The 26650-nt window shown below is 33.4% G+C and overlaps 1 protein-coding gene and 1 long non-coding RNA gene across 3 annotated transcripts; one reads left to right on the top strand and one right to left on the bottom strand.

Moving 5' to 3' along the window:
- The first annotated feature begins 2240 nt into the window (after positions 1-2240).
- Positions 2241-17999, top strand: LOC125370549. 2 transcript variants are annotated; one of them, XR_007216597.1, is made up of 4 exons: positions 2241-2414; positions 2634-2695; positions 2865-2960; positions 17598-17999. It is a non-coding gene; the product is annotated as an uncharacterized LOC125370549 (long non-coding RNA). The 2 variants fall into 2 exon arrangements; XR_007216596.1 differs by lacking the exon at positions 17598-17999 and having other exon boundaries at positions 2243-2414; positions 2865-4040.
- Positions 18000-21226: 3227 nt separating this feature from the next.
- Positions 21227-25677, bottom strand: LOC8278090 (probable WRKY transcription factor 13). Its single transcript, XM_002533999.4, has 3 exons — positions 24986-25677; positions 24437-24673; positions 21227-21614 (listed from the first exon to the last, which is right to left on the bottom strand). Exons 1-3 carry the CDS (start codon positions 25297-25299, stop codon positions 21443-21445), a joined length of 723 nt encoding a protein of 240 aa, XP_002534045.2. The 5' UTR covers positions 25300-25677; the 3' UTR covers positions 21227-21442.
- Between the last annotated feature and the right edge of the window lie 973 nt (positions 25678-26650).

The raw sequence follows: 26650 nt of genomic DNA, 5'->3' as shown, positions 1-26650 counted from the left end.
ATAGTAAGGGTAATTTTACCACAAGGTTGATCTCTCAAGGAACTATGAGGCAACTTATTATAAAAACTAATTACCAACACAAAACAATAAAAGTAAATCTAAACACTCTAAATCAGTATATTGAGAGGATAATATTTATAAAATAAAGTAATTAAATAATAAATAAATATGCAATGCAAATGCAAATTCTTATGATCTAAAACTATATGCTAAAGATAATATTTAATCTAGCCATTTACTTAGTAATCTCCTAGTTTTACTTTAAGCCTAGATCTAATGAATGAGATAGTGATATGCCTTTTTTCCTAAGTCACTCAAGCTAACGATGCAACCTAGGTTTCTTATACCAACATAGATTAAAGTACAAATGATGTTTTTAATACTTTTAAACCCAAAGATTTTCATAACAATTACTATTGCTAAATTAATATGATGGTTAACTAACAATAATAACTGAAACTAATAAAGATATGAAGGTAAAGAAATCATTCATTAAATAAATAAATAACAAGGTTCATACAAAAGTAAAAAGACTAAAATAAACACTTATGAAAACTAGCCTAACATATTTAACTCAATTATCATGGTATTAAATAGAAAGATAAAAAATAATAAAGTAAAAAGCTCCCTTTAGATCCAGAATTTCAAGTAGGAAGAAGATTGGTCATCATCAGTCTCCACTTCTTGAAAAGCTCCTTAGATCTTAAAAGAATAATGAAAACTAAAACTATATGTTTATGGAAAATTATAGAGAATTATGGAGAAAATAATGGTGGCAGTGTAAAGAGCAGGTAGGAGAAAACTCCCCTCTGTCTTTCTCTTTTTTTTTTTTTTTGAATTAGGTTTTTGTAGAGATATATATAGAGGAGAGTCCTCCTCTAAATAAATATCTCTAGAGATAACTATACTAATATAAGTCTATCTAATAGATAAGACTTAAAGTGTCTTAATCTCCACCAAATACTATCCCATAAATAACTCTTAATATAAATCATAATAATTATACAAAATGACTAAAATGTCCCTTGGACCTTGTAATTAGCAGTCCATGCGTCTTAATCTTGGGCCTTGATACGAACATGTCCCATTAACCTTATTTGAGCTCCATATTTTCCTCTTTTTACTAATATTTCTGTAAATAGACAATTAAGTTTAAGTGAGGTAAAAACATATATTTTCACCATTTTATATATAAAAATATATCATTAAAACTTTAAAATATCCTTAAATATCTATACATAATTTGGAACAATCAAATGGGATCCAAATGACAAGAAGAATTAGCATACTGTGTTGTTCACAATTAAGAAATCATGCCCCCTCCTGTTTGCTCTGTCATTGTTATTGCAGTTCGCCTTTGGATTGGAATTAGTTATGCTGCTTGTGAACCTCTTCAATTGGTTTTTATCTTTTGCCTTGCTTGGTTTTGGTAGAACATAAGTATTGAGGTCGACAATAAGTTCTGTTAAGTTGAAGTAAATAGAGTGCAGAAAACTGTTGGGGTTACAATCTTATCAAAATTTGAAAATGTAACTGCTGTTGGGTATTGCTTTAGAATATATATATATATGTATATGAAAGTGTTATTAAATACCATATAGATAACCCACTTCATATTTTCAATTCTTCTTGCTATTTTTCACCTTTCATGATTTATGCAGCTGTACCATTAGATAAAATGAAGCCTTAAATGAAAGGCAGACTTACAGACATTTTTTATGTTTCAAAGCAGTTGATTAATAACTATAGAATGATAAATATATTCTAGATTGGAACTTGTTCGAGACTTAGTCTTACATGATAAAATCAAATAGCAGCTTAATGAGAAATTACTTTTATTTATTATGTATAGGAAAAAAGACGTTGGTTTAAAGATATTTAACACAACATTAGGCCATCCTTAACGTCCACATGTTCAATCAATTGGCTAAAGTACACACCTGGTTTTCATTGCTTCCAATATTTATGCAATGGGGATTTTTCATACTAACACAAGTAACATTTCAAGTTACTCCATCCACATTCAATTAGCATACATTTTAAGTATTAATGATACTTAAACAATGAAGGGTCATATTCTTTTAGGTCGAGCATAAAGTAGTTGAGCATGTGTCTTGCAAGTATACTAATGCTATGGATTTGGATCAAATCCCTTGTTTGGGTATATATCTATAAATTGGATTTGATTTCAATCAAATTCTCCATAAATTTTAAAAGCCCAATACTCAGCCCGTATTCATTTTAAATCCAAATCTCAATCTTCTTCCTCTTAAAAAAAATTATTTTCTTCTTCATTCATGCTGCCGCGCAAGGATGGTGACAGCTGAAGTAAAGAAAATGGAACTTAGCCATTTAAGCGGGATGCTGCACCTTGGTATATGCATTGCATCTTTAGAGTTCTGTCCCAGTAAGAGGTAAGGCTCATCATCTAATTACACTGCTTAAGAAATTTTTAGGAAAACCTAACATTTCGTCATACGAGTAGTAAAGTTAGAATCCTTGGTGGAAAACAGAAAGTGTCTGTATAATTGTAAGTCTGTGAATCTCTTTTTCCAAATATTGAATAGTTTCAATTCTCTGTTCTTAGTTTCAATCTTCGGTATTTATTTCGAAGTCTACACTTTGTGATGCAGGTCGGATTGCGGTTGCTTCTTTGCCCAATTGGATCCAACTTTGTGATTTGATGAACAGCCTGGTGAGCTTTTGATTATTGTGTTCTTCTCCTGTTTACTCTTTGCTTCATGTGTTTTTTTTTTTTCTTTTTTGTTTTCAATTCCTGTTCTTTAGATTTCATGCAAAAATTGATATTGTGCACGTATTATATGCCGGGTATAATCATAAATATTGTACATTCGGTCATGCAGCTGTTCAGTTAGGGTCCTTACCTGTGTACTCCACGTTGAAGGCCATTGAGAGAAAAGATCAAAATGAGCAATAGAAGTGGCTAATATAATGGGCAGGTTAGAATTATCACTATTATTATTTGAAGCATGCAATTGAGTAGCCTCAGGATAATGGCAATACATGTTGCTTGCCATTATCTCTCATATTTCTTGATTTTTCTCCTATTATTGCAGCATATGGTATTTTTCATGCACTTAAATTTGGCAACAAATTCAGAACCATTTACAGGTTAGAGGTGTAATCGAAAGGGTAAACTATTATATAATATCCGAACCATCTTCGGTTTTAATAAAATCCGAAACCTTGTCTAGGACTCGCATTTAAGCATATTCCCATTAAGATCTTAGATATGATTAAAGCTAATTCATCTCTGGTGATGTCGTTGAAGAACAAAAATAAAATAATAAAGAACAAAAGCAAAAACCAACAATACAAAACCAACAGCTAAGGACCGGAGGTCAAGGCCTCAGTTTCTGTCATCACAGGCCAGAAAGCTGACATTAGGAGCATCCTTTCTTCCCTAAGGAAGAAAGATCACTTCCACTAATCCCAGTATAGTTAGAAGAATGTTGACATAGAGTTAGGGTCTAAAAATCATAGCAATAAGACCGTTAATCTCTAATTGTATATATATTGATCATATTCATTCATGTAAATCTCAGAATTCAACATTATATATCATCACAGATTTATACCAACTTAAATTTCTTTTTTCTACATGGTATCTGACAAGGCTGTCGCGTGCCTATAAAGAATAACCTAACTAGACCTCCTAATTATATAGCCGGGCAAGCAAAGGTCGAATCCCTAGAGACTGGAGTAGTAAAAACTAGCTAATCTTGACTTTAATTAATACTAAGTAAGTAACCAAATCAACGATTGAGGATGAATTAATTTATAATGCAAATAATAATAATGAGAATAAATTCAAGGATAAAAAGCACCTAGAGTTAAGTATCCCCACTAGCATAATTAACGCAAAGATAAGTTCCTACCCCAAACTAATTAAATAATGTTCACAAGAAAAGGTAACCCTATAAAATACCATAGATCTCTTCCGAGTATCAATGGCTTCCCTAATATGCAATCAAAACCTACTCCCGAGGAATCATGCAAATTAAAGACATTAAACTCAATACCCTGACTTCCTAACAATCCATTCTACCTACTCTCGTGGAGAATTTCATGTCCATAATTGAAATAATCAAATCCTTCAAAACTCAACTTCCGCTTTGATAAAGACAATGGAATCATAACAATACTAATTATCCCTAATCTAGTATTGGAATATGCACAATCAATTAAGCAAGAGCAATTAAATAATTAATTTGGGAAATTAAAGGAACAAATCATACGTCAATCATGGCTAGGGTTCACTTAACCCTAGATTAGAAAACTACTCACTCATGATAGTTAAATAAACATAATAGATTATAAAAGATTATTTATTATAAATGAGAACATAATTAATAACAGCTTAAAAAGAAAAAAGAAAATACTTGGATTGATAAATGAATGATGAAGTCTTTAATAAATCTTCAAAGCATAAAACTAAGAAGAAAAGGAGAAAGGGGGCTGCCCTTTTTCAGGTTCTTTACAATCTATTTATATCATAGGGTATTCAGGAGTTTGGCTAGGTTTTTACTCTAAAAATTTGACTAGACAGCTGTTCAAAACGCAGTTTTGCAGATCCAGCCATGGGCAGGCCGCGCGCAGGGGGCAGAGTGGACTGTTTCTTTACTTTATCGTTGGCCTTGAAAGCCAAGTCACGGAGTGGCCGCGGGATAGCTTCTCTTGCTCGTTTCACGATATAAAATCCTCCTAGGTATGAGTATCTCTTTGATATCGTGCTTGACCATGAACGACTCTACAAATATCCTTGTCAACACCTAGCAACTCGAGCCAATTCCTACAAAAAAAATAAAACAAAATGAACCCGAGGAAAGAAATATCGAAAATAACGAATAATAGCTCTAAAAGATTAGAAATGCGAAGATAACATGAAGAACAACGTATATATATAGCATATAAAATGCATATATTATTGCGCTATCAAATTCCCCCACACTTAATCTTTACTCGTCCTCGAGGAAAAAAATAAAGATAAGAAAAACTATACTAATAAAGCAATAAAATCCTAACTCACTGTCGTAGGAATCACGGTTGCACTTAGCATGTGCAACAAGCCCTTTAAACCCTTAGGTTACCCTAGCGGATGAGTAAGGTCTCGTGAAGGTTTTCAGAATAGCATACCTACAAAGCCGAATAATGAACATCCAAACCAATAAATTCAATCAAGTAACAATTTTGAAAACTTAAAATCATTTTAGGGACTATGTTAATGTCACAAATCAACGAACATGGAATGAATCAGTAAGTCGATAACACCCTTCAATGGCCAACTAATCTTACCGCTTCCTTCCCCTAACTCAGTCATATTCATGTAGCTTCTCACTTTAGTTTTGTAAAAGGAAATAAATTGAGTCTCTCATGTGTTTAAAAAGGTAGCAGCATCATCATTCAACCTATTTCGCGTCGACACTTTTGGAGTCTTCCTCTTTAGACTTGCCTCTCGTCTTTCTCCACTTATTTTGGGGTGGCACAAATACGGAGGGTCATGAATTCCTTGTAATAGGGTAGGCTTGGTTAAAATAGGGTAAGACAACGTTATTTGGGGATGTGGTGCTCAAATCCTAATAAAAGAAAATAAAATCTACTCCGACCAACACAATTATTTCCAAATGTAAGGTTCATTCTCTTTTTTTTTTGTATATCGGGAAATTATGTGCTTCTTTCCCGAACTTTTTTCACTTTTTCTTTTCTCTTTTTTTTTTCTTCTTTTTCTTTGAAAATAAACTAACACTTTATTTGAGTAACAAACCTTTGCAACTTTTCTTTCGTATCACAATCTCCATATTGACATATAAAGCATACATTGTAGTAGCATACTCTGCAAAATCCAAACAAAACCTACAAAAGGGCTCTAAGGCATGTAATGTAGGGCGTCAAGAAATGGGATTAAGGCTCAACATGGTTCAACCTAGAGGGGAATGTAAAATAAAAAGAAAAATGTGCGAATAATCCTAATCCTAAAACTTGAGGCTCTAACTACCTAAAGGAATCTTCAGTCATCCCCCCAAATATGTGTTATAAATTCTCGAATAGAATCAAGGCAAGTCCAAGAATCGTACTATTTAAGAGGAAAATATCTAATCACACATGAAAAACAAAGACTGATTCAGATGTGTTAGTCTATATGGCTCAAATTCCTCATAAGTTACTCAAGATACATGCATTAGTCGAGTCGAGGCTGGGAAGATAATTCTAGCCACAGCCTATTGCCAAGAAAGGATTTACACATCATTACCAAATTATTCAATCCAGTGTCAATCAACTCATGACAAGAACTATAGAAAAACATTTTTCTTTTGAAATTACTTGCTTCATAAATTGGCTTGGAATGTTCAATTTTTCTTTTCTCATTTATTCTTTTTAGCAACACCAAATAAAAACTAATACACTAATACCCTCCCCCACACTTAAAAGTTGCAGTGTCCATAATGCAAAAGCAAAATATAAATATAAGTAAAAGGGGAGAGGTACTCACAAAATCTCACCAAAGAGGGGGAGGAGAGTTCGATTTCTCATTTATTCTTTTTAGCAACACCAAATAAAAACTAATACACTAATACCCTCCCCCACACTTAAAAGTTGCAGTGTCCATAATGCAAAAGCAAAATATAAACATAAGTAAAAGGGGAGAGGTACTCACAAAATCTCACCAAAGAGGGGGAAGAGGGTTCGAAAACACTTGTGACTTCATCAAAGTATTTAGATTCTTCAGAGCTGCAAACATGGATGACAAACTTTCCTTGAGTTTCTTTAGCTCGTCTTTGATCTCATCGACTGAATTTTGGAGCTTTTCAAGGGCTCTCTCGAACGGCAGAGGAGGAACTAGCACCTTCAGAAGTACTAGGTATGATTGGTGCCTTAGGAAGAATAGGCACTCGAACTCTCAGTTGGGTGCTACCGAAATACCAATTTGCCTCGTTGCGCAAAGACATTTCCTCAGGGGAAGGTAGTTCATCTTCAACATCCTTGATACACCAGAGAGTGGTGCCTCCTTTCTTTTTGAACCAATCTGAAGGGATATCTAGAGCATCGGTTCCATTAACATGACCATCTTTCTCGAGTTGATCCCTATGGCCCAAGTAGAGAGCAATTGGGGTTATGAGTCCCCCTTGCACAAAGGCTCCGCCACTAGTGATTGATTTTGCCATGGTTTGTATTTGCCGAATAATGTAAGCACCAACATCAATAGGTTGAGCATGAAGCATGTGATGGAGCATATATAGCTTGTCTACTCGAACCTTACCCCCTTCTCGTTGACCAAATATAGTGCTTGCGAACAATCAAAGGATGTATCGAAGGGCTGGGTGCCGGATTAAGGCCGTCAGGCTCCCTTTCGAATCATAATCATTTTCACCAGTCAAAAATCGCCAAAAGGGCGTAGCAGAGCAACTTTTAGGGGTCAACCTCAATCCACCAGTAGATAAACCAAGAACTTTATCGAGCTTGGGCAAAGTCCAAATATGCTCCTCATTGTACATTCAAAAATTGATCATACCATCACCACAGCTCGGTCTTGAGTAAGTAACGGCTTTCTAGGAGCTCAAAAATTCCAGTGTGACTCTCATATATGTGGGGTATTTTGTTATTAGAAGATCACTCAAACCAATGTTAGAGAATAGCAACCGGACATCATCTTCAATGTCTAAGGATTTTAGAACATTAATATCACAATAACGAGTAGCAGTTACTCCTCTCACAAACAACTTTTCATACTTTGCTCGTTGGTCGTCATCTCTAAAATTGATATCATAGTAATTGATGACAGCCTTTTCTTTTTGTTTGGCTCGAGAAGATGAAGAGACTACTGTTTTACCCTTCGCAATTGAAGATTTGGTCTTGGAGTCGGAGGTTTTGCCTTTAAAAACTGGCTTTCCTTTGGAACTTGGGTATACAGGGGCTTTCTTTTGCTTAGTGTTTTTTGGACGAGCCATTGATGTAGTATTGAGTGAGTTTCTCAATGTCAAAGTTCAAAATTTCTGTCCTTTACTCACTATTCACAAGACTCACAATTCTGCTGCAATACCCACTCACAACAATTTCTCATAACAATCAATAGCCCAAAAGAGTAATATTCATGCCAATTTCATGCCAAAAGCAAATCAATCACTACCCCCCTGTCAAATATTCTTCGAAGGAATTTCAATCTTTGTATACTAAATCACAGCCAAGAGATTGTATGAAGCGAACTAACTGAGGTTGGTTGACGTCTGGTTGAATCGGGCATCAAAAAAAATTCAGCAGATTGTTATGATTCCATTGTCTTTATCACAGTGGGAGTTAGGTTTTGACGGATTTGATTATTTCAATAAATGACATGAAATTCTCCACGGGAGTAGGTAGAATGGATTGTTAGGAAATCAGGGTATTGAGTTTAATGTCTTTAATTTGCATGATTCCACGGGAGTAGGTTTTGATTGCATATTAGGGAAGCCATTGATACTCGGGAGAGATCTATAGTATTTTATAGGGTTACCTTTCCTTGTGAACATTATTTAATTAGTTTGGGGTAGGAACTTATCTTTGCGTTAATTATGCTAGTGGGGATACGTAACTCTAGGTGCCTTTTATCCTTGAATTTATTCTCATTATTATTATTTGCATTATAGATTAATTTATCCTCAATCATTGATTTGGTTCCTTACTTAGCATTAATTAAAGTCAAGATTAGCTAGTTTTTACTACTTCAATCTCTAGGGATTCGACCCTTGCTTGCTTGACTACATAGTTAGGAGGTCTAGTTAGGTTATTTTTTATAGGCACGCGACAACTTTGTCAAATTTTGGCGCCGTTGCCAGAAAGCTGACATTAGGAGCATCCTTTCTTCCCTAATAAAGAAAGGTCACTTCCACTAATTCCAGTATAGTCAGAAGAACGTTGACATAGAGTTGGGGTCTAAAAATCATAGCAATAAGACCGTTAATCTCTAAGTGTATATATATTGATCATATTCATTCATGTAAATCTCAGAATTCAACATTATATATCATCACAGATTTATACCAACTTAAATTTCTTTTTTCTACATGGTATCAGAGCAGGTTTGATCCTGTCATCGTTTACCCTTCAATCACACAAAAACCTTCTTCATCATGTCTCACAACGACATTACTAAATTAACCAACATCACATTAAAAGGTAACCAAAATCATTTCGAATGGTCAAGAGTGGTGTATATCGGCTTAAGTGGTAGATAAAAATTAGGGTTCATCACAGGAATCCGAAAAAAGCCACAGCCAATCAACCCTAATGAACCAACAGAAGAAGAAATTGAGGTAGCAGAGGAGTAGCAAACGACTGACCATATGGTCATGTCGCTACTCACCAACAAGATGGAGCCTCAGATAGCCAAGCTGTGTATGCTGCTGGCTTCATCACTGGCAATTTGGAACAAACTAAAAAATCTATATGGGCACGAGCGAAGTTATGCTCATATCTTTAATTTGAAACAGGAACTGGCTCAAATAAGATAGGGGACTTGGACGAGCACGAACTATGCCACAGAGGTCTTGACTCGGTAGGAAGAACTTCAGAGTTACCTCCCACCAACCTCGGACCCAGAAGAGTCGAGAAGAAGAGAAGAACAAAATTTAGTGTATACCTACCTTGGGGGGCTCGATTTGAGCTATGAGACCTTGAGGTCTCAGATTTTGCTGTCAAGTAGCCTGCCTCCAATTGAAGTTTTTATAGCCACAATACAGCAGGAGGAAACAAGACGAGCAACAATGGGGACTGGATGCAGTCTAGACAGCACCGAAAAGGCATACAACTCCAGTTTCTCGCATCCCGGAAGATGATTGGAGCGGGGGTGCTTTCCGGCCGTTGAGAGGTGCGTACCACCACGAAAGGGGCACACTCGGAGGCCATGTTAGCACCTCCATTTGCATCTTCGGCCGATTCTCAACGGAAATGAGAGACGGAAGAAGGGAGGAAGAAGCAAATTCGGCGGAATGGCTAACGCACATAACCCTAGTGGTTATGATGCAGGGTGCAATTTAGGTCGTTTATGAGTAACGTGTCGGACTTCCTTAACTTAATCCGGCCGGACTCCAACATCCTGACCCGGCCCGATAACACCAACCTGACCCGGCCCATATGGAGCAACCCGATTCAGGTGACACAGCCTGACCCGGTTCAAACGACACGACCCGAATTGACTCCTTCAATTGGACAGACCCGAATTCAACAGAAAAATTCCAGATTTCCCAGCTTATATCCCAACTAGTCTCTTATTCAGCCTCAGTAGCCTCGTGGGATAGGTTTGGTATCGCAGAATTGCTCTTTAAATAATACATCATATTGGATAATTAATTCTGAGGCAACGGATTATATGACATGGGATGTCACACAATTGCAAAATTTTATTCCCGCTAATTCCAGCCATGTGACTGTTGCTAATGGACACCAAGCTAAAATCTCTGGTTTTGGCTCCTCAAAATTATTGCATAATGTTTTTCACAATATTCTTCTTTTACCAGACTTTAAATCAAATCTGTTGTCAATTGGTAAGATCACAAGAACTTTAAATTGTAATGTTATTTTCTCACCATCTACAGTCTTATTTCAGGATCGAATCACAGGGAAGACAATTGGTGAAGGTCGATTTGAGAATGGCCTCTATTACCTCATTGATTCCCCCAACCAGTGTCTAATCTCTACCATCCTGTTAGCTCAGACTTTTTGATCCATCAATGGTTTGGGCATTCGTCTAATCGAGTTTTAAACCAGCTTTTTTGTCTAAACCTAAACACTAGTTGTTGTGATATCTGTAAATTCGTCAAACATACTAGATTACCTTTTCCTGTATCCTCTACTATATCAGACAATATGTTTGATTTAATCCATTCCGATGTTTGGGGACCTGCCCCCGTTACTTCTTATAATCATTTCCGTTATTTTGTCACCTTAATTGATGACTACTCTCGTACCACTAGGGTCTACTTATTAAAAGGTAAAAATGAAGTTTTCACTGGCTTCCAAATTTTTTTCCATTTTATTCAAAATCAGTACAATGCCAATATTAAAATTTTTCGATTTGACAATGGCACTAAATACATAAATAAACAATTTTCGAATTTCTTTTCCACTAAGGGAATTTCGCACCAAACCACTTGCATTTATACTCCCGAACAAAATAGAGTTTGTAAAAAGAAAAACCGTCACCTTCTTGAAGTCACCAAATCCCTGCTTTTTCAAAACAATGTTCCTCATATCTTTTGGTCGGATGCCCTCCTCACTGTCGCTTACCTCATTAATCGCTTACCTAGTCCAAAACTCAAAAATCTCAGTCCCCTAGAACCCTCAAGAGTAGAAAAATAGAGCTAGGGCACATTCGTGTCTTTGGATGCACAGCCTATGTTCATGTCAAACGTTCTCATAAACTTGACCCAAGTTCTGTCAAAATAGTGTTCTTAGGGTAAAAAAGGGTATAAGTGTTATGACCCGTGCACACACAAGACCTATATCTCTAGGGATGTGTCTTTGATGAATGCACTCCTTATTTTACTCACTCTCACCCCACTCATGGGACTTCTACTTTGTTATTTCCAGATAACCTTTCCTTTGTTGACAGTTCAGTTCACACTACTCCATTGACCGAGGAGCCACTTCCCAAGAACAATCTCAATGCCACCTCTTCAGGGGGAGCCAGTATCATTCCCGAGGTCACTTTTTCAGGGGGAGACAGGTCACAGGTTGAAGAAGTCGCCCCTCGAAGATCATCTCGACCTATCAGACCTCCGGCCAGACTGAGGGACTATGTGTCCCACAAGGTGACGTATCCCATCCAACATTCTATTAGCTATCACAGTGTATCCAATTCATATAGGGCCTAGCTAAATAAACTCACCACTCATACTGAGCCCTCTTCCTTCTATGAAGCTAACACCGATCCCAAATGGTGCAAAGCTATGAAGGAAGAGCTTCAGGCTCTTGAGAAAAATGACACCTCAGAATTAACCCCTCTACGACAAAATAAAAAACTCGTTGGGTGCAAATGGGTGTATAAAATTAAATATAAGCATGATGGAACGATTAAGCGATATAAGGTCAGACTGGTAGCAAAAGGGTTTACCCAAACATATGGGGTGGACTATTATGAAACTTTTGCCCCAGTAGCCAAAATGAGCATCGTTCGCATTTTATTATCTATTGATGTTAATTCAGGATGGACCTTATTTCAAAAGGATGTCAAAAACGCATTTCTCTAAGGGTCCCTCGAAGAAGAAGTCTACATGACTTTGCTTCTAAAGTACAAACCTACTGCCGATCAATCCCTGGTATGTAAGCTAAAAAAGGCTATCTACGGATTGAAACAATCCCCGAGAGCATGGTATGCCAAGCTAAGCCACATTCTCTTAACAATTAATTTTATTAAATGTGCTTCTGACTCTTTTTTGTTTGTTAAACACACTTACACATGCACCGTTATTGTCCTTGTATATGTTGATGACATCATCATAACAGGTAACATTCCAGCACTCATGGCAAGGGACTTCAAAAACACCTAAACATTCCAGCACTTCATTTGAACCAATGGTAAAACGCCTTCTCCAAATATGGCAGCCGATCTATAAAAAGTTATAATCTATTCCGAGGCTTTACCATACAGGTGGAGGACTTTTTTGATTGTTTGACAATTTTCCACATTTGCTCTATAAAAAAAAGGTTGTCATCGGCAAAGAAAATGTGAGTTATAGCTGGATACAATCCACAAAACTCAAGACCACGAAGCTGTCCCAAATTCTTCGCATTATCAATGAGACATGAAAGACCTTCCACACAAATAAGAAAGAGATAAGGGGAGAGAGGATCCCCTTGTCTCAATCCTCTAGAAGAACAAACATTTCCACTAATTCCATTAACAGAGAAAGAAAAATTAACTGAAGACATACAAGCCAAAATCTTACCAACCTAAGAATCCCAAAATCCCAATTTCAGCATCCTACGCTCCACTAAAAGCACCATTCTACACGATCATATGCTTTGGACATGTCTAATTTCAAAGCCATTGGACCATTTGTCTTTCTCTTGGATCTTTTCAGAAAATGCACACATTCAAAACCAACCAAAGCATTATCCGATATCAGCCTACCCGGAATAAATGCACTTTGTGCCTCATCGATAATGACATCTAAGCAACCACAAAGCCTATTAGCCAAAGATTTGCTAATCAACTTATACAAATATTTCATAAGCTGATTGGCACGAAAATCTGTGGTTCTCTTAGGTTGCTTCACTTTCGGATTGAGGCAATAACACTCTCATTTACACACTGCATAGAATCACCATTATTAAGCACACCAAGACATACCTTCACTACATCTTTGTCCACAATGTGCCAATATCGTTAGTAAAAAAGAGCTGGAAAACCATCTTTCCCCGGAGACTTTGTAGGATACATCTGATTTAGAGCCTCCCGAATTTCCAAATCACTAAACGGAATTGCAAGGCGGTCATTCATCTCATCTAATATATAACAAGGCACCACATCAAGAACCTCTTGCATATCAGCCTCAGCTGGATTCAAAGAATGGAATAAAGAACTAAAATAAACTTTAACAATTCGCTAAATATCCTCAACATCCAACATCCTGCCAACACCCCGCTTCATCAAGCAAACCCCTAAATCATATCTCTCCTTCCTTTAGGAAGCTCTGCGATGAAAAAAAAGGAGTCTTACGGTCCCATTCCTTAAGCCAGGAAGCTCAGGACCTTTGCTTCTAGTAGAGTTCTTCCTTAAGCAAAAGATCCTCTAATTCTTCTTTTATAAATTAAATACTTCCAAATCCAAGGCATTCTAGCAATCCATAGGCATCCACAGCTCCTTCTATTTAATCTCAATACTCTTTTTCAGATTACGAAATGTTAATCTACTCCAAGCTAAGAGATGATTAGCACAAGTTGATAGAGACCCCACCATACCTGGTATGGAGGTTATATTACCACATTTGTCCTAAGCAGTTAAAACCTCTTGTTCACTTTCTGCAATACGTGTCTAGAATTCCTTCAAGTGAAAACGACCCCTCCTCTTTCTACTAGTTTTCCATTACTCAGAAAAGACCCCAACAAGTCACCAACAATAGGGCGATGGTATGACCTCCAAAGATCAAGATTGATAATTTGGTCATTAAAGGTAAGCTATCAATAAGATCTTCAAGTTTAACTCGAGTTCCGGTGTACTTGAAATAATGATTAGAGGTTCCGGTGTACTTGAAATAATGATTAGAGAGCACCGGACAGGTTATCCAGCTACTCACTCCAATAGCTAAGTCAGTAATAATTTTGAGTTGTAAAGTATATAGTAATTGTAGAATAATGAATGTACCTAACATGTTGTGTTACAGTCCTTTATATAGAGATTGAAGGTCTTCTAGTCCTACAAGGACTAGGACTTTATGAATGCAAAGTCTACCAATTCTAATAGGATTAATTTTCTTGGTCATACAATAAAATCCTAGGTCGGATCAGATTTCTAACTAGAGTCTTACTAAGATTTCTTGTTGTATTTGAATTTAGACTTAGTGAACCTCTTATTTCTTGGTTATAACAATTCGACATGCAATACTCGACCTACTCTTGTCTGGTCGGCCTATTCTTTCATGGTCGGCCTGCTCTTCATAGTCAATCTACTCTTTCATGTTCAGTCTACTCTTGTTTGGTCGGCCTATTCTTTGGTCGGCCTACTCTTCATGGTCGGCCTACTTTTGTATGGTTGGTCTATTCTTTCATAGTCGGCCTATTCTTGTTTGGTCAGTCTATTCTTTCATGGTAGGCCTATTCTCTATTTTGATCAGTTATCAAAGATTAAGGGGGTAACCTGTAGGATACAAATCTCACCAATCCAAATTACAAACCATACGATCTAGCCTTTCCCTAACCACATATTGTCCTCTCTTACCCTACCAACTCTCTTACCCTACCAAGTGAAAAGGTCTCCACGAAATCCAATATTAAACAACTAACAAGCCTCAAGAGCACATTTAAAGTTCTCTATAAATAATTGGGATTTTTACAGCCCCCAACTTTTTCAAAATCAAAAGTAATTTCATTGAAATTTCCTCCACAGAGCCAAGGAAGGTGCGACAAAGCACTGAGTCTTTCTAAAAGAGTCCAAGAGTGGATTCATTGAGAAGAATCTAGATTGCCATAAAACCTTGTAAAGCACCATGGATCAACACTTGCAGCAGTAACCACGTAATCAATATGCCACTTTGTAAAACTAATAATATTAACATCAACTGAGTCGTCCCAAAATAGCCTCAAGCCTCCACTTTTACCCATACAATCCACACCAAAAACACCATCCATATTCAAACTAATGCGGAGATTTTGAAGCTTAGTAACTAAGAAGCGAGTTTTAGAAAGAAAAATCAGAGCAGGCTTATACCTTTGCACCAACAAGTGCAAGGTTCGGGACGTCCTTGGGCTGCCCAACCCTTGGATGTTCCAACACAAAGAGATCATTGATTTCAGCAAGCCTGGATAATAGGCTCCACTGACACAGTAGAAATATCTAGAATAAGATCTTCTTCCGCAACTATTTAAGCATCATGGTTAACTGCTTCAGATAGCAACACCTCCATTTGGTTTCCAAACTCACCAACACTCTTGGATAACTGTTTGCATCTCTTCTCTATCACCCGCTCCATTTTAATAGCCAGATTCTTCCTTTCTGTTCAGGGCCTTGAGAGCTAGCTTGGGCTTTAAAAGACTTGTAATATCCGTGATTTTTAAATTTTATTTTATATATTTTTCAAGATAATTTGATAATTAATAATTTTTGTGAGTAAGTGAGCACTATTTAATTTAATTTAATTTAATATTATCTAATAATTTAAGTATATTGGTTTTGATAAATTTTAAATTTAGATTTATAATTTTAAAAGAGTAGTCAATTTTTTTTATATTTATATTAGTTTTATTTAAAATATTTATTTTCTATTTAACTTGAATTTAATATTATATTAAATATTAATAATTTATTTATTTTATATATAATCATCATCCCTGTTATGAGTCTATCTAAAGTTAATTTATTGAAATAGAAATTACGGGTATATAAATGTATGTAAATATATATATAAGGGGGGAGGGCTAAACATAATTTCAAGTTTGGAAAAATTGCTTGTACCCATTTTCTTCTTTCCTTCTTCCTCTCCCTCCCTTGTTGTCGACTTCTTCTCCTCCCTCCCTCCATTTACGCCACATGCATCTCCCTCAACCCACTGAAACTTCTTCCTCTTCCTCTTCCTTCGCCGTCGCCGCCCTTATTTCTGCATTTCCGGTGGAAAAATCGAAAAGAAGAGGAAAAGTTATCGCCCGTACAGCCACCGCTAGTTCAACCTCCTACTGCCCCTTTCTCCTAAATCCGTAATGGATTCGTGCTCCCCATCGTCGAAACTCTTAGGTCAAGCTTCCCTCTTATTTTTCCCTCGTCGACAATGGTGTGTGAGTCTCGCTGGAGCTAAAACTTTTCGGCCTTGATCTGGTGGCTTCCGGTAGAAACAGTTGCATACAAACTCCCCACAGCTCAAGCTTCACGTAGGCGTTTATAGATTCGAAATTCGACACCATTGGTGGTACCGCCTTTCAAACCCTGTGTTTTTTGGACGCACAGAATTTCAGGTTTGCAGCTCGGTATAATTTATTTTGGACCTTATAAATTATTTAATAATTTTAGGAAATATTATTACCATTAGTTGTTAATTATAAATAATTTAATTTAATTAGATTTAATTAATTGATAATTAAATAAACTAATTAGTATGATTAATTATTATTATACTTTGTGATAAATGTGGTTGTGCATAATTAGTTTAAATATCAACAAATTGCTTATGGAGTTGGTTGTGAATTAAATATTTATGCCGAGCAGATAAATAATTTTATGGTTTGAATTGTGTTGCGGAGTCAAAAAAATAATGTAGTTTTTGTGACCCGACTCTTGTTATCTAATTATGGAATATTTAAATTATTTTTAGCAGGTCCTAGACCCGTTATATGGGGAGTAAACATCCATATTTTAGAGGAGATTTTATTGAATTTTTGGTAGAATTTCCGAGTCGGGATCAGTCAAAATTCTTTTAGGCAGTCTAATCTAGGAGTCTAAACCTAGGGAAAATTTTGAACGTTTTGTTAATTTAATTATTTTCGTGAATAGATAATCCATCAGTCCAGCCGGCTCCACCTGAGTTGTAGGAGTAGACAACAAAACTCAGAACTGTGAGTTAGAGTCATATATTCTACTGCTTGTATCATATATGCATTTAATTGAAATTCTTAAACGAATAATTATTATGGTTATTTTAGTAGTATAAGTAGTATTAAATCTATTTTTATTGCTATTAATATTATTATTAATAGTAATATTATTAATATTTTTATTTTTGTTATTATTCGTGCCATTACATTTATTATTATCATAATTGTTATTATTATTATTATCATATGATTATTAATTTTATAAAAAATTACATTACTTCCCTATACTGTTATAACTATCATGAATGTTTGAGTATCATATTGCATTATCATATTATTGATGCAAATATTTTGTAGCTCAGGATGAAGCAACAGTAGAACATGCCACCTGATGGGCTACATCAAGTCCGCTTGCACATCGGTAGAATTCTGAGTCAGGTAATAGACGAATATTCAGTGATGTGTCCTAGTCGAGCATAATTCTCTAGGCTTATAGAATTTTTATTTGCTAGAAGAAGGTCCATGGTCGAATGTTGCTCTTTGGGCACTGGCTATATTGGAGATTAAGTGACTACGCTGAATTTAAGGACCCTGATTGAGCTTTGCTCTTTGGGCGCCAGTCTTATTGGAATAAGAGAGCCCAAATGCTGCTAGAATTGGGGGTTTAGGATTCTGCTGAAGTACTCATCCCGTTGTATTTTTTCTAAAATTATGATATTGGCACACATTCTTTATATTGTGAGATTTTATACTAGTAAATAATTAATTTATATTTATGTATGCTTAAACTTAGAGTATATGATTTTAACTCATTCTCGAAACTGACAGTCTCAATTTTAATTTTTAAGGTGACAACTAGGTTCTATGCTGTTTTTTCTCTAGATAGCCTGACTTCCTTCTCCTTCAGGCTTATTGTAATTAAATTTCTATCTTTTATATTTTGAATTATTTAAAAATCTAGACCCTCCACAGTAATGGTTTTAAATATTAATATTTCTTTTCGCCCTGTTGAAACTATAGAAATGATCAAGTAATCTTACTGATGGATTTAATTAATTAATATTAGGATTATGTGAATAAATTGTTAGTTTGACTAAGGTGTATGCATATATGTGTGTGTTGTCTGAGTTATTGAATAGTTAAAGTTGCTACGGGTTTCGGTAACCTTAAGTCTATCTATTTTTTTGCACTGGTCACGAGCCCACAGAATGGGGCGTGACAACTTCTTTCGTGGATTAGACTTAGGCTTATGGTGACTTATTGAGCCTTTAGCAGTTCCATTCTTATGGCCCAATCTCCTTTTTTATATGCTCATAAAAACATCAATTGGACTCCGGTCCATGACTTTACATGGACCAAAGTCCATAAAACATGTGTGGTGTTTGTAGTGTGTGGTGAGAGAAGTGTAAGAAGTGCTTTATTTTCTTTCTAAAATTGTACAACGAGGAACTTTTGTCCTCGCTTCTTCATTTATTTTTTCATATTATAATAAAATGAATTGATAAAAAATAATAATAATATATATTTTTATATATTGAATAAATTTTTATATATTTATGAATACTATTTATTTATTCGCGTGTTATACAACTGTTGTAACTATTTTAATGATTTTTGTTTTGACATATATATTTATTTTTGATACTTTAGATTTTTATTTTTTTAATTATGATAAAATGAATCTAAAATAATATTATATTGAAAATAATATTTTGAATAAATTTTTATATATTTATGAAAGCTAGTCGTTTACCAGCTTGTTGTACGGTCGTCTTAATTATTTTGATTATAAACAATAATATAAATTGAATTTATAAATAAAATTAAATAGATTGTTTATTATTTTATAATTATTTAAAATATTTAGAAATTATAGTAATTTAAATAATTTTAAAATCTTTGTTTTTTTATTTTAAAATTTATTAATACAATAATATAAAAATTATCAAAAAATTAATAGAAAAAACTATAAAATTATGCATAAACTTAGATTATATATGTCAATAATAAACTTAGATTATATATGTCAGAATAAAAATTATGCATCAGAATATAGTAACACATATCAAAAAGTTTTTATTAGGCCAGATATATATTAATATTTTTTTGTTCATTTACATATACTAAAATGTTCATTTTCTATATGTATAATATCCATTGGATGTAATATTCTATACTAATTAATTTTTTGTATTTAAATATTCATTATATGTGAACTTAATATTCATTACGGTTAATATTCATGTTCATATTGTTTCATGTATAATTTATCAGTAATATTAATGTCCATTATTTGGTACTGCAATGTTCATTATCTGTATATATAATGTTCATCAATATTTTCAAATGAAGATATTGATTATTTATGAAAGTCTTCTTGTTTTTGTGATGCATATTGAAAAAATTATGATTGATATAAACATTCATCATTTATAGACATAATATTCATTAGTTTATCAATAAATATTCGTCATTAATGAAAATTATACCCATTAATCCATTCAAATAAATATATATGATATGGACATAACGTAAATTATCCTTACACAATTGGTAAACAAAAAAAATCAAGCTAAAAAAAATGAATATTAAATTCACAGGTAATAAATCTTTGATACAAAGAAAATGAATTATTATAGGATATTACATCTAATGAACGTTATATATATAGAATATGAACATTTTAGTATATGTAAATGAACAAAAAATATTAATATGTACTTGATCCAATAAAAAAAATTTAACATGAGTTATTATATTTTGACATATATAACTTTTATTTGACCACATGTACATATCATTGACACATAGAATTCAAGTTCATGTATAATCTTGTAGTTTTTTTATTAATTTATTGATAAATCTTATATTATTGTACTGATAAAATTTTAAAATATAAAAAATTAAAAGACAGTAAAAGATATCTAATTTATTATTATTTTTAAAATATTACAAATAATTGTAAAATATTTAAAATCCTATTTAATTTTATATATAAATTTAAATAATTGTTTAAAAATAAAATAATTACGACAGTCGTACAACATACGGGTAAATGACTATAAATAATGAATATAAAATTATAATAAAACATACTAATTAATAATAAATAGAATAATGTATGTATATAAGTTTTATAATTTAATTTACATAAGTAAAATAAATAATTATAAAATATTAACAACATATACACCTTTAATCTAATTTAAATAAATAAACTAAAAAAGATCAAATATACACTCTTAATCTATCTTACTCTAAAAGAATCATAGATCTATTTAATTCTGAATTGTCTTATATTATTAACTTTTTTAATTACTTAATAATTTAAGAAATAAAAGAATTAATTAATTTAGTCTAAAAGGGTTACTTCCAAATAAATTAAACTAATTTAGGAGTTCATTAACTTATTTTAATAATTGTCTAGTTAATAAAATCAAAATACAAATAAAGAAAAAAAGTTATCATAATTAAAAAAAAATTAAATGGTCCAAAATCAAGAAGTAGAAGTTAGAATTAAAATCAAAAAACACGGTAACCATTTCTTTAAATAGCACGTGTGTAAAATAATACATTCTCTCAAAAACATAGTCTTTTGGACTCCTCGATAAAATAACAATCAAATTATGAATTTTACTCATAGACATTGCAGTTTTAAGTAATCATAAATCTTTAATCAGAATAACTTATATGAAACTATTTAAAATAATTTCATATAATTGATTTGTCATAATAAGATATTACGCAATTCTAAGCAAAATAAAGAAAATTGATCAACCAATTTTTAAACTATTTCTTTTTATTTTATTTTAAAGAAAGACTAACTAAATTGTTTAGAAAAACAATATAGAAAACAGAAATCATGACAAATACCTATTATTTCTATACAAATGATGCCATACCAAAGGAAACTACAGAAGCTGGAAGAGATTACAAAGCTTACAGACCTCAGAACTGAAAAGAATGTTAAACAGTATATTGGCAATCTATGGAAATGGAAGCCTTAGAAATGCGGCCATATATGAATTCATGGATATACTGTTTTATTTTTTACATGCCTTGAACACAGTAAGTAGTATATTAATCAAAGACATAATAATGGAAAAGCTCTTACACAAGCAGCAAATTTACTAACAAAGCTCCAAACATATTGGAATCAAGTAATCTTTAATTAAAAGAGAAAGAAAAGAAAAAAACACAAAGAGAACTAGAAAAAGAAATTGTTAAGCTGGGATTGAGCTTGGGAGTCTTCGAGATCATGTGATGGAGAATGTGCATGTCTCCCTTCATACGTTGTTATCACCATTCTTGGATCTTCTGCCAATCTCTCCACTCGTTTCTTTACCCTGCAGTTATCTTGTGTACAGCGATAATAGCTCCTGGATTTTGTACCAGAAGAAGTTAATTAACTACATGGAATTCTCTATGGAAACTGTAACTTAAATCACACGATATGAACATAAAGAAGTAGCACAAGAATATATATAAAAAAATGATCCTTGTGTTCAGGGGCAGAGGCAAGTTAGTTTTTAGGAGAGGCCAAGTATCACAGGATGGAATGTGTAGAAAAAAATCTATATAGTTATATATAGAAGTTTAAGAAACAGGCCAAGTATAAAGTTATATGAATTAAAAACCACACGCTTAACATCGGAAGTTGAGGTCTCGAATCGAAGACTCTCCTTTTTAATTATAATTATAATTATAATGGCTTATTCCTCACTTTATAAAAAAAGAATTCCCCGTCTCATTTCTAACGCACTACTATACTTCTAACATGCTAACCATATCTACTTTTAGAAGGAAAAAAAATGATTCAAGATTCAACACTATTTTTAATACTTTTATCATTGATTTTGTCTATATTAGTTGACATCAGATTTTCCCGCATGATCTATCTCTACCAAAAGTATGTGAAATTCACCAATTGGGTAAAAATAATTTTTTTTTTTAAGTTGCTCTGACTCAAGCATCTAGTGTTGTGCTTTTGTTACTTAATTCAATATGAAACTAAGTTCGTTCTTAAGCAAATGAAGAAATGATGGGAGGCTACTGTTCAAAAACTTTGAATTATTATTGCCAAAAAGTTCTCACTAATCAAACACATTTTAGTTCATGTTTTGGAGAATTGTTATATATATATATATATATATATATATATATATATATATTTACCCCTGAATAAAGAAAGGTACATATATATATATATACACACTGAACATATTTTACTGCAGGTATACACCAAGTCCATGCACTGTAAAAATCATAATGATCAAAGAAACTTTACGTACAACACCTTTGGAGCGTGATAACTGAAAAGTTAATTTCCTCAATAATAGCATATAGCTGCTCAAACACAAATGGAGGAAGAAAAAGAAACAGGAAAAAGTGAAAAGTGCAAGGAGCAGCCTCTATGTAATCTTCTTCTCTTTTTTCTTTTCTTTTTTTCCTTTCTTTCTAACCTTGTCAATATTAGAAGTTTGTTTAACTATTACAGTGTAAGAATTTTATCCTTATTATTACTGTCTTTTGTTTAGAAGGCCACATCAGCATTACCCACTAATCCATTTAGTATTTTGTCCTTTATTTGTCTTTTTTAACTAATAGTATTCAGTATTAATTAAGTCTTCTATTAATTGCAAATTTGACTATAGTAGTACAAGAGTTTCTAGATGCATGTGGCCTTAGATGCATGTATTGCTCAAAACTATAGTTAAAACTCTAAGCCAAGTTGGTAAGGGTAGCCACTAGTTGGAGGAAAATTGTATTTTGAAAACTAGGATCCCCACTTTTTTGACTTTGGCTATATATATGTGCCCATGCTCACAAGAAAGACATACATGCAAAGCACAAAACAAATGAGCAACGTACTCATTTATAATCATGCAAGATTTTACAAATTCAAAAAGCTGAAATCATTGCTGTAGAATTTTAATGGACATTATGAGCAATAAGCCTCATCACGTTCTATGTTGTACTGACAAATGAACAATGCAATTCCCGGCCAAGACAAATAATAGTTGGGAAATTTCTTGTCTAGTTTAGGTGTGTCTCGTCTATACACTAAACTGATATATGCTTAGCATAAATTGAGTATATACCAATCATCAAATGTCAAAGTCTAAAATACTCATATACACATGTCACTCTCTTATTTGTTGCGGTGTACACGTCAAAAGTTCAGATGGAAAACTCTAAAGTATATGTTAAATAATCTTTTATCTCTATATTACAAGATTGTCAAAGAACTGCTAAATCTAAAAGTCCACCTCTCTTGTTATAAATCCTAAGATTATAACATTCTGGGATTGGAAAGAAATTCTCCAATTGGCATTCTTCATAGACACATCTAATAAAAATGAGTCATGTCAAATTATTATGTCACATTACTTAGAGCAGACTTTGTCTATCAATGAATTTCTCTTGGGTCATAAACGCAGACAAGCAAATGGTATCTCTTTTCCTTGTTCTCGGAGAGATGAAAGTGTATTGTAATTCAACATATTTTTTTGGTAAAACATTTATACCCATTTTTCAAGTTAAATACAAGAATCTAGTTATGCACATTTTACATACACAAGAACCTCAACTATCATGAGGAATTAATCTAAACTCGGCATTCAATATTATAGACATAATCTCATCATATCTTAGCTATGGAATCATTCTTATATGATTCCAAGTTTAATCAAAGTGTATCAAGAATATTATGCTGTTTGTCTAACTTTCATTTTTGATTCAAGAATATTATGTCATACTTTGCTTTACACATGACATTATGATTGATCAATTGTTAGCACTTTTTTTATTTTCCTTTTCTTTACTTTCTTCACAATTGCGATTTTGTCTTTTGAAAGCCATAATAATTACTTCTTTTTGGCCACTTTCTTCAATTTATTTTTATTATCAAATAATGATTAATATTCACACACACACATATATATACACACATTTATCCATCAAAATCTCCTGCACCAAGTCTGTAAAAGCCTATAACAATAATCATAACAACGATAATAATGAGAACGACAGAAAGAAAAAGAAAAAAAAAATGTGAGAGAGAGAGAGAAAGGGAAGAGGAGCATAGCATGTGTATATGGGGTACACAAAAACGACAACAACAAGAACAAGAAGATCAAGAAAAGCTAGAAAACAAATACATATATAGGATTTGAAATTTTATTAGATTTGAATGTCTAACCTGGGATGAAGTGTGTTCTTTACCACTTTCTGTCCGTACTTCCTCCATTTGTAACCATCATCAAGCACATCTACATCGCTCATTGTCTTGAAGCAAAACCTAGGCTCCCTTACCTTTCTCCTTGCTTTTATCTTTTTCATTTTCATTGTAGAAATCCCTAGATGATGGTGATGGTGATGATCGTCTTCTACGCTGCTTCTTTTGTTGCTTAAACATTCATTTACGTCTCCCCATGCCCTGAAAGCAATTCCAATAAATATTCACTTCATTATATGTATAGTGAAAGGGAGAGGGTACATGCATGAAAATTATGAAGATTCATAAATTGAATATCTTATTAATTCCATTAAAATTAAGAGATCTAGTATGACTTATATTTCATTGATTGGGGAAACGAAGTTAGAATATAATCTAGCGAGTTTAAATTTAAACTAAGTGATAAAAAATAGAGAGAAAGAATAAAGAAAAAAAAAGTGATAAAACCATGAAAACTGAAAAAGGAGGGTATTTTTTGCATGATTGTGTTTGTAAAAAGTGTATTATCTTTACCAGAGATTTGCACTAGATCTTTGCAGAGAAAGAAGATGGGGTCCTCCAAAATTAGAAGTAAAGTCGTCTCTTTGCTTCGTAGCAGTGGATGATGATGAAGAGAGTAGGATTTCGGTGAGATTAGCAGTAGAAGAGGGTGCATCAACTGCAAGTGAATGAGGTATAGTGAATATGCCTTTAAGAGATTGATGGCAACTACCCAATTGAGGAAAGGACATGTTTTGAGGTAAAGAAAAGAAACCCATCTGTGTAGAAGGAATCTCTTGCTCCTCAAATAATCCTTGGTTTAACATGGACTGAGAGGTGGCTGCCATATCTCTCTCTCTCTCTCTCTCTCTTTCTCTCTCTCTCTCCTCTCTCTCTCTCTCTTTCTGGTTTGAAGACAGAAACACCAGCTAGTAAAGGAGTTGGAAAACTCTAGTATCAAGAGTGATCTCTGGATTATATATATTTAACAGCGCAGGCAAGCAGTCCAAGGATTAGAGGGATGGAAGAAAACACAGACAAGGAGGCTAGGAGGCTTAGGGCATATGAATACTTATTCCTAGGAATGAAGGATAGCAAAGAGAATAACCAAGATATGACAGTAACCCAATACCTACACATATGACCAACCACTTTCCCTATAGAGATCTCTATGTTTTTTTCTAAAAAAGAAAAAGGAAAAAGAAAAGACTTCAGAATTTTATTCTTGTAGCTCCTCTCAAAAAATTTCTGCTTAATACAAATGTAACCAAAAAGTAAAAATAAAAGGAAAAACACAAAAGCATATTACAGTTTGCATAGACTTTTCACATTCATCTGAAGTTGGGTTCAATAGCTTTTTAGGTGACATATATTTTGCAACAGATATGTTACTGTTTGACCTCAAAAGCATGAAAAATTTGTGCCAGGGTTAATGGAATTTCCCTGTTATGTTTTCTGGAGGTCAACAATAGACGACAAATGGGTTTGAGCAGCGCAGGAGCAGATAGTTAAATATCCTGTTGGTTTTCTTATTTTATCGTTTTCCTGCCAGATTGCATGGAAAATTCTGTTCACTCTCACTTTTAGATGGCTCCAAAGGTTAGAAGGAAATAATAGAAAAAGAAAAAGAAGTAGAATACTGAATACTGAATACTGCGTATCATAATAGCTCTCAATATATAGATAGGTGAATTAAACTTTTAGAAAAGTATAAATATATATTATGCGATTTGACATGTTTTTATGTAAAGCAATTTGATGTTTTTCGAGATAGAAAAGTACCCTCCACTTTATACTCTTAAATCTAAAATAGAAATAAAAATAAAAATATATATTATTTAAAAATGCGGATGTGACTCAAAAAATATATAAATAAAATGATGAAAATCTAATTCAAGAATTCAATTATTAATATTTTATTATTCACAGCATATCTTATTATTATTTTTAATTCTTAAGTGGTAAAAGTTATTTTCATAAATTAGGGATATTTACTTGTCGTGGGAAAAGCTCCATCGTCTCTAAAAATGGTCATTCACTGTAGAAAAGAAGAGAAAGAAAATCAGTGGGAGAGAAGAAAAGGAAAAGGGTAATACGTATATGTATCTATCTATCTATCACAGTATGCAGGGCCTTTCATTATTTTGTGTCATTTTATTGTTATTAGGGTTTTCTTTTGGGCATATAAAAGAGAAAAAT

Source organism: Ricinus communis, chromosome 7, assembly GCF_019578655.1.
Source record: "Ricinus communis isolate WT05 ecotype wild-type chromosome 7, ASM1957865v1, whole genome shotgun sequence".
In the NCBI taxonomy this organism is placed as follows: domain Eukaryota; kingdom Viridiplantae; phylum Streptophyta; class Magnoliopsida; order Malpighiales; family Euphorbiaceae; genus Ricinus; species Ricinus communis.
This window is presented reverse-complemented; position numbering and strand designations above follow the sequence as displayed.

What these genes read in the sequence shown, in the direction of transcription:
- LOC8278090 (XM_002533999.4), bottom strand. Translation starts at nt 25,299, where the DNA reads ATGGCAGCCACCTCTCAGTCCATGTTAAACCAAGGATTATTTGAGGAG. An exon ending in AGATCTAGTGCAAATCTCTG is followed by an intron (nt 24,674 to 24,985) that starts GTAAAGATAATA and finishes AATTGCTTTCAG; the next exon opens with GGCATGGGGAGACGTAAATG. An exon ending in AAGAACACACTTCATCCCAG is followed by an intron (nt 21,615 to 24,436) that starts GTTAGACATTCA and finishes TACAAAATCCAG; the next exon opens with GAGCTATTATCGCTGTACAC.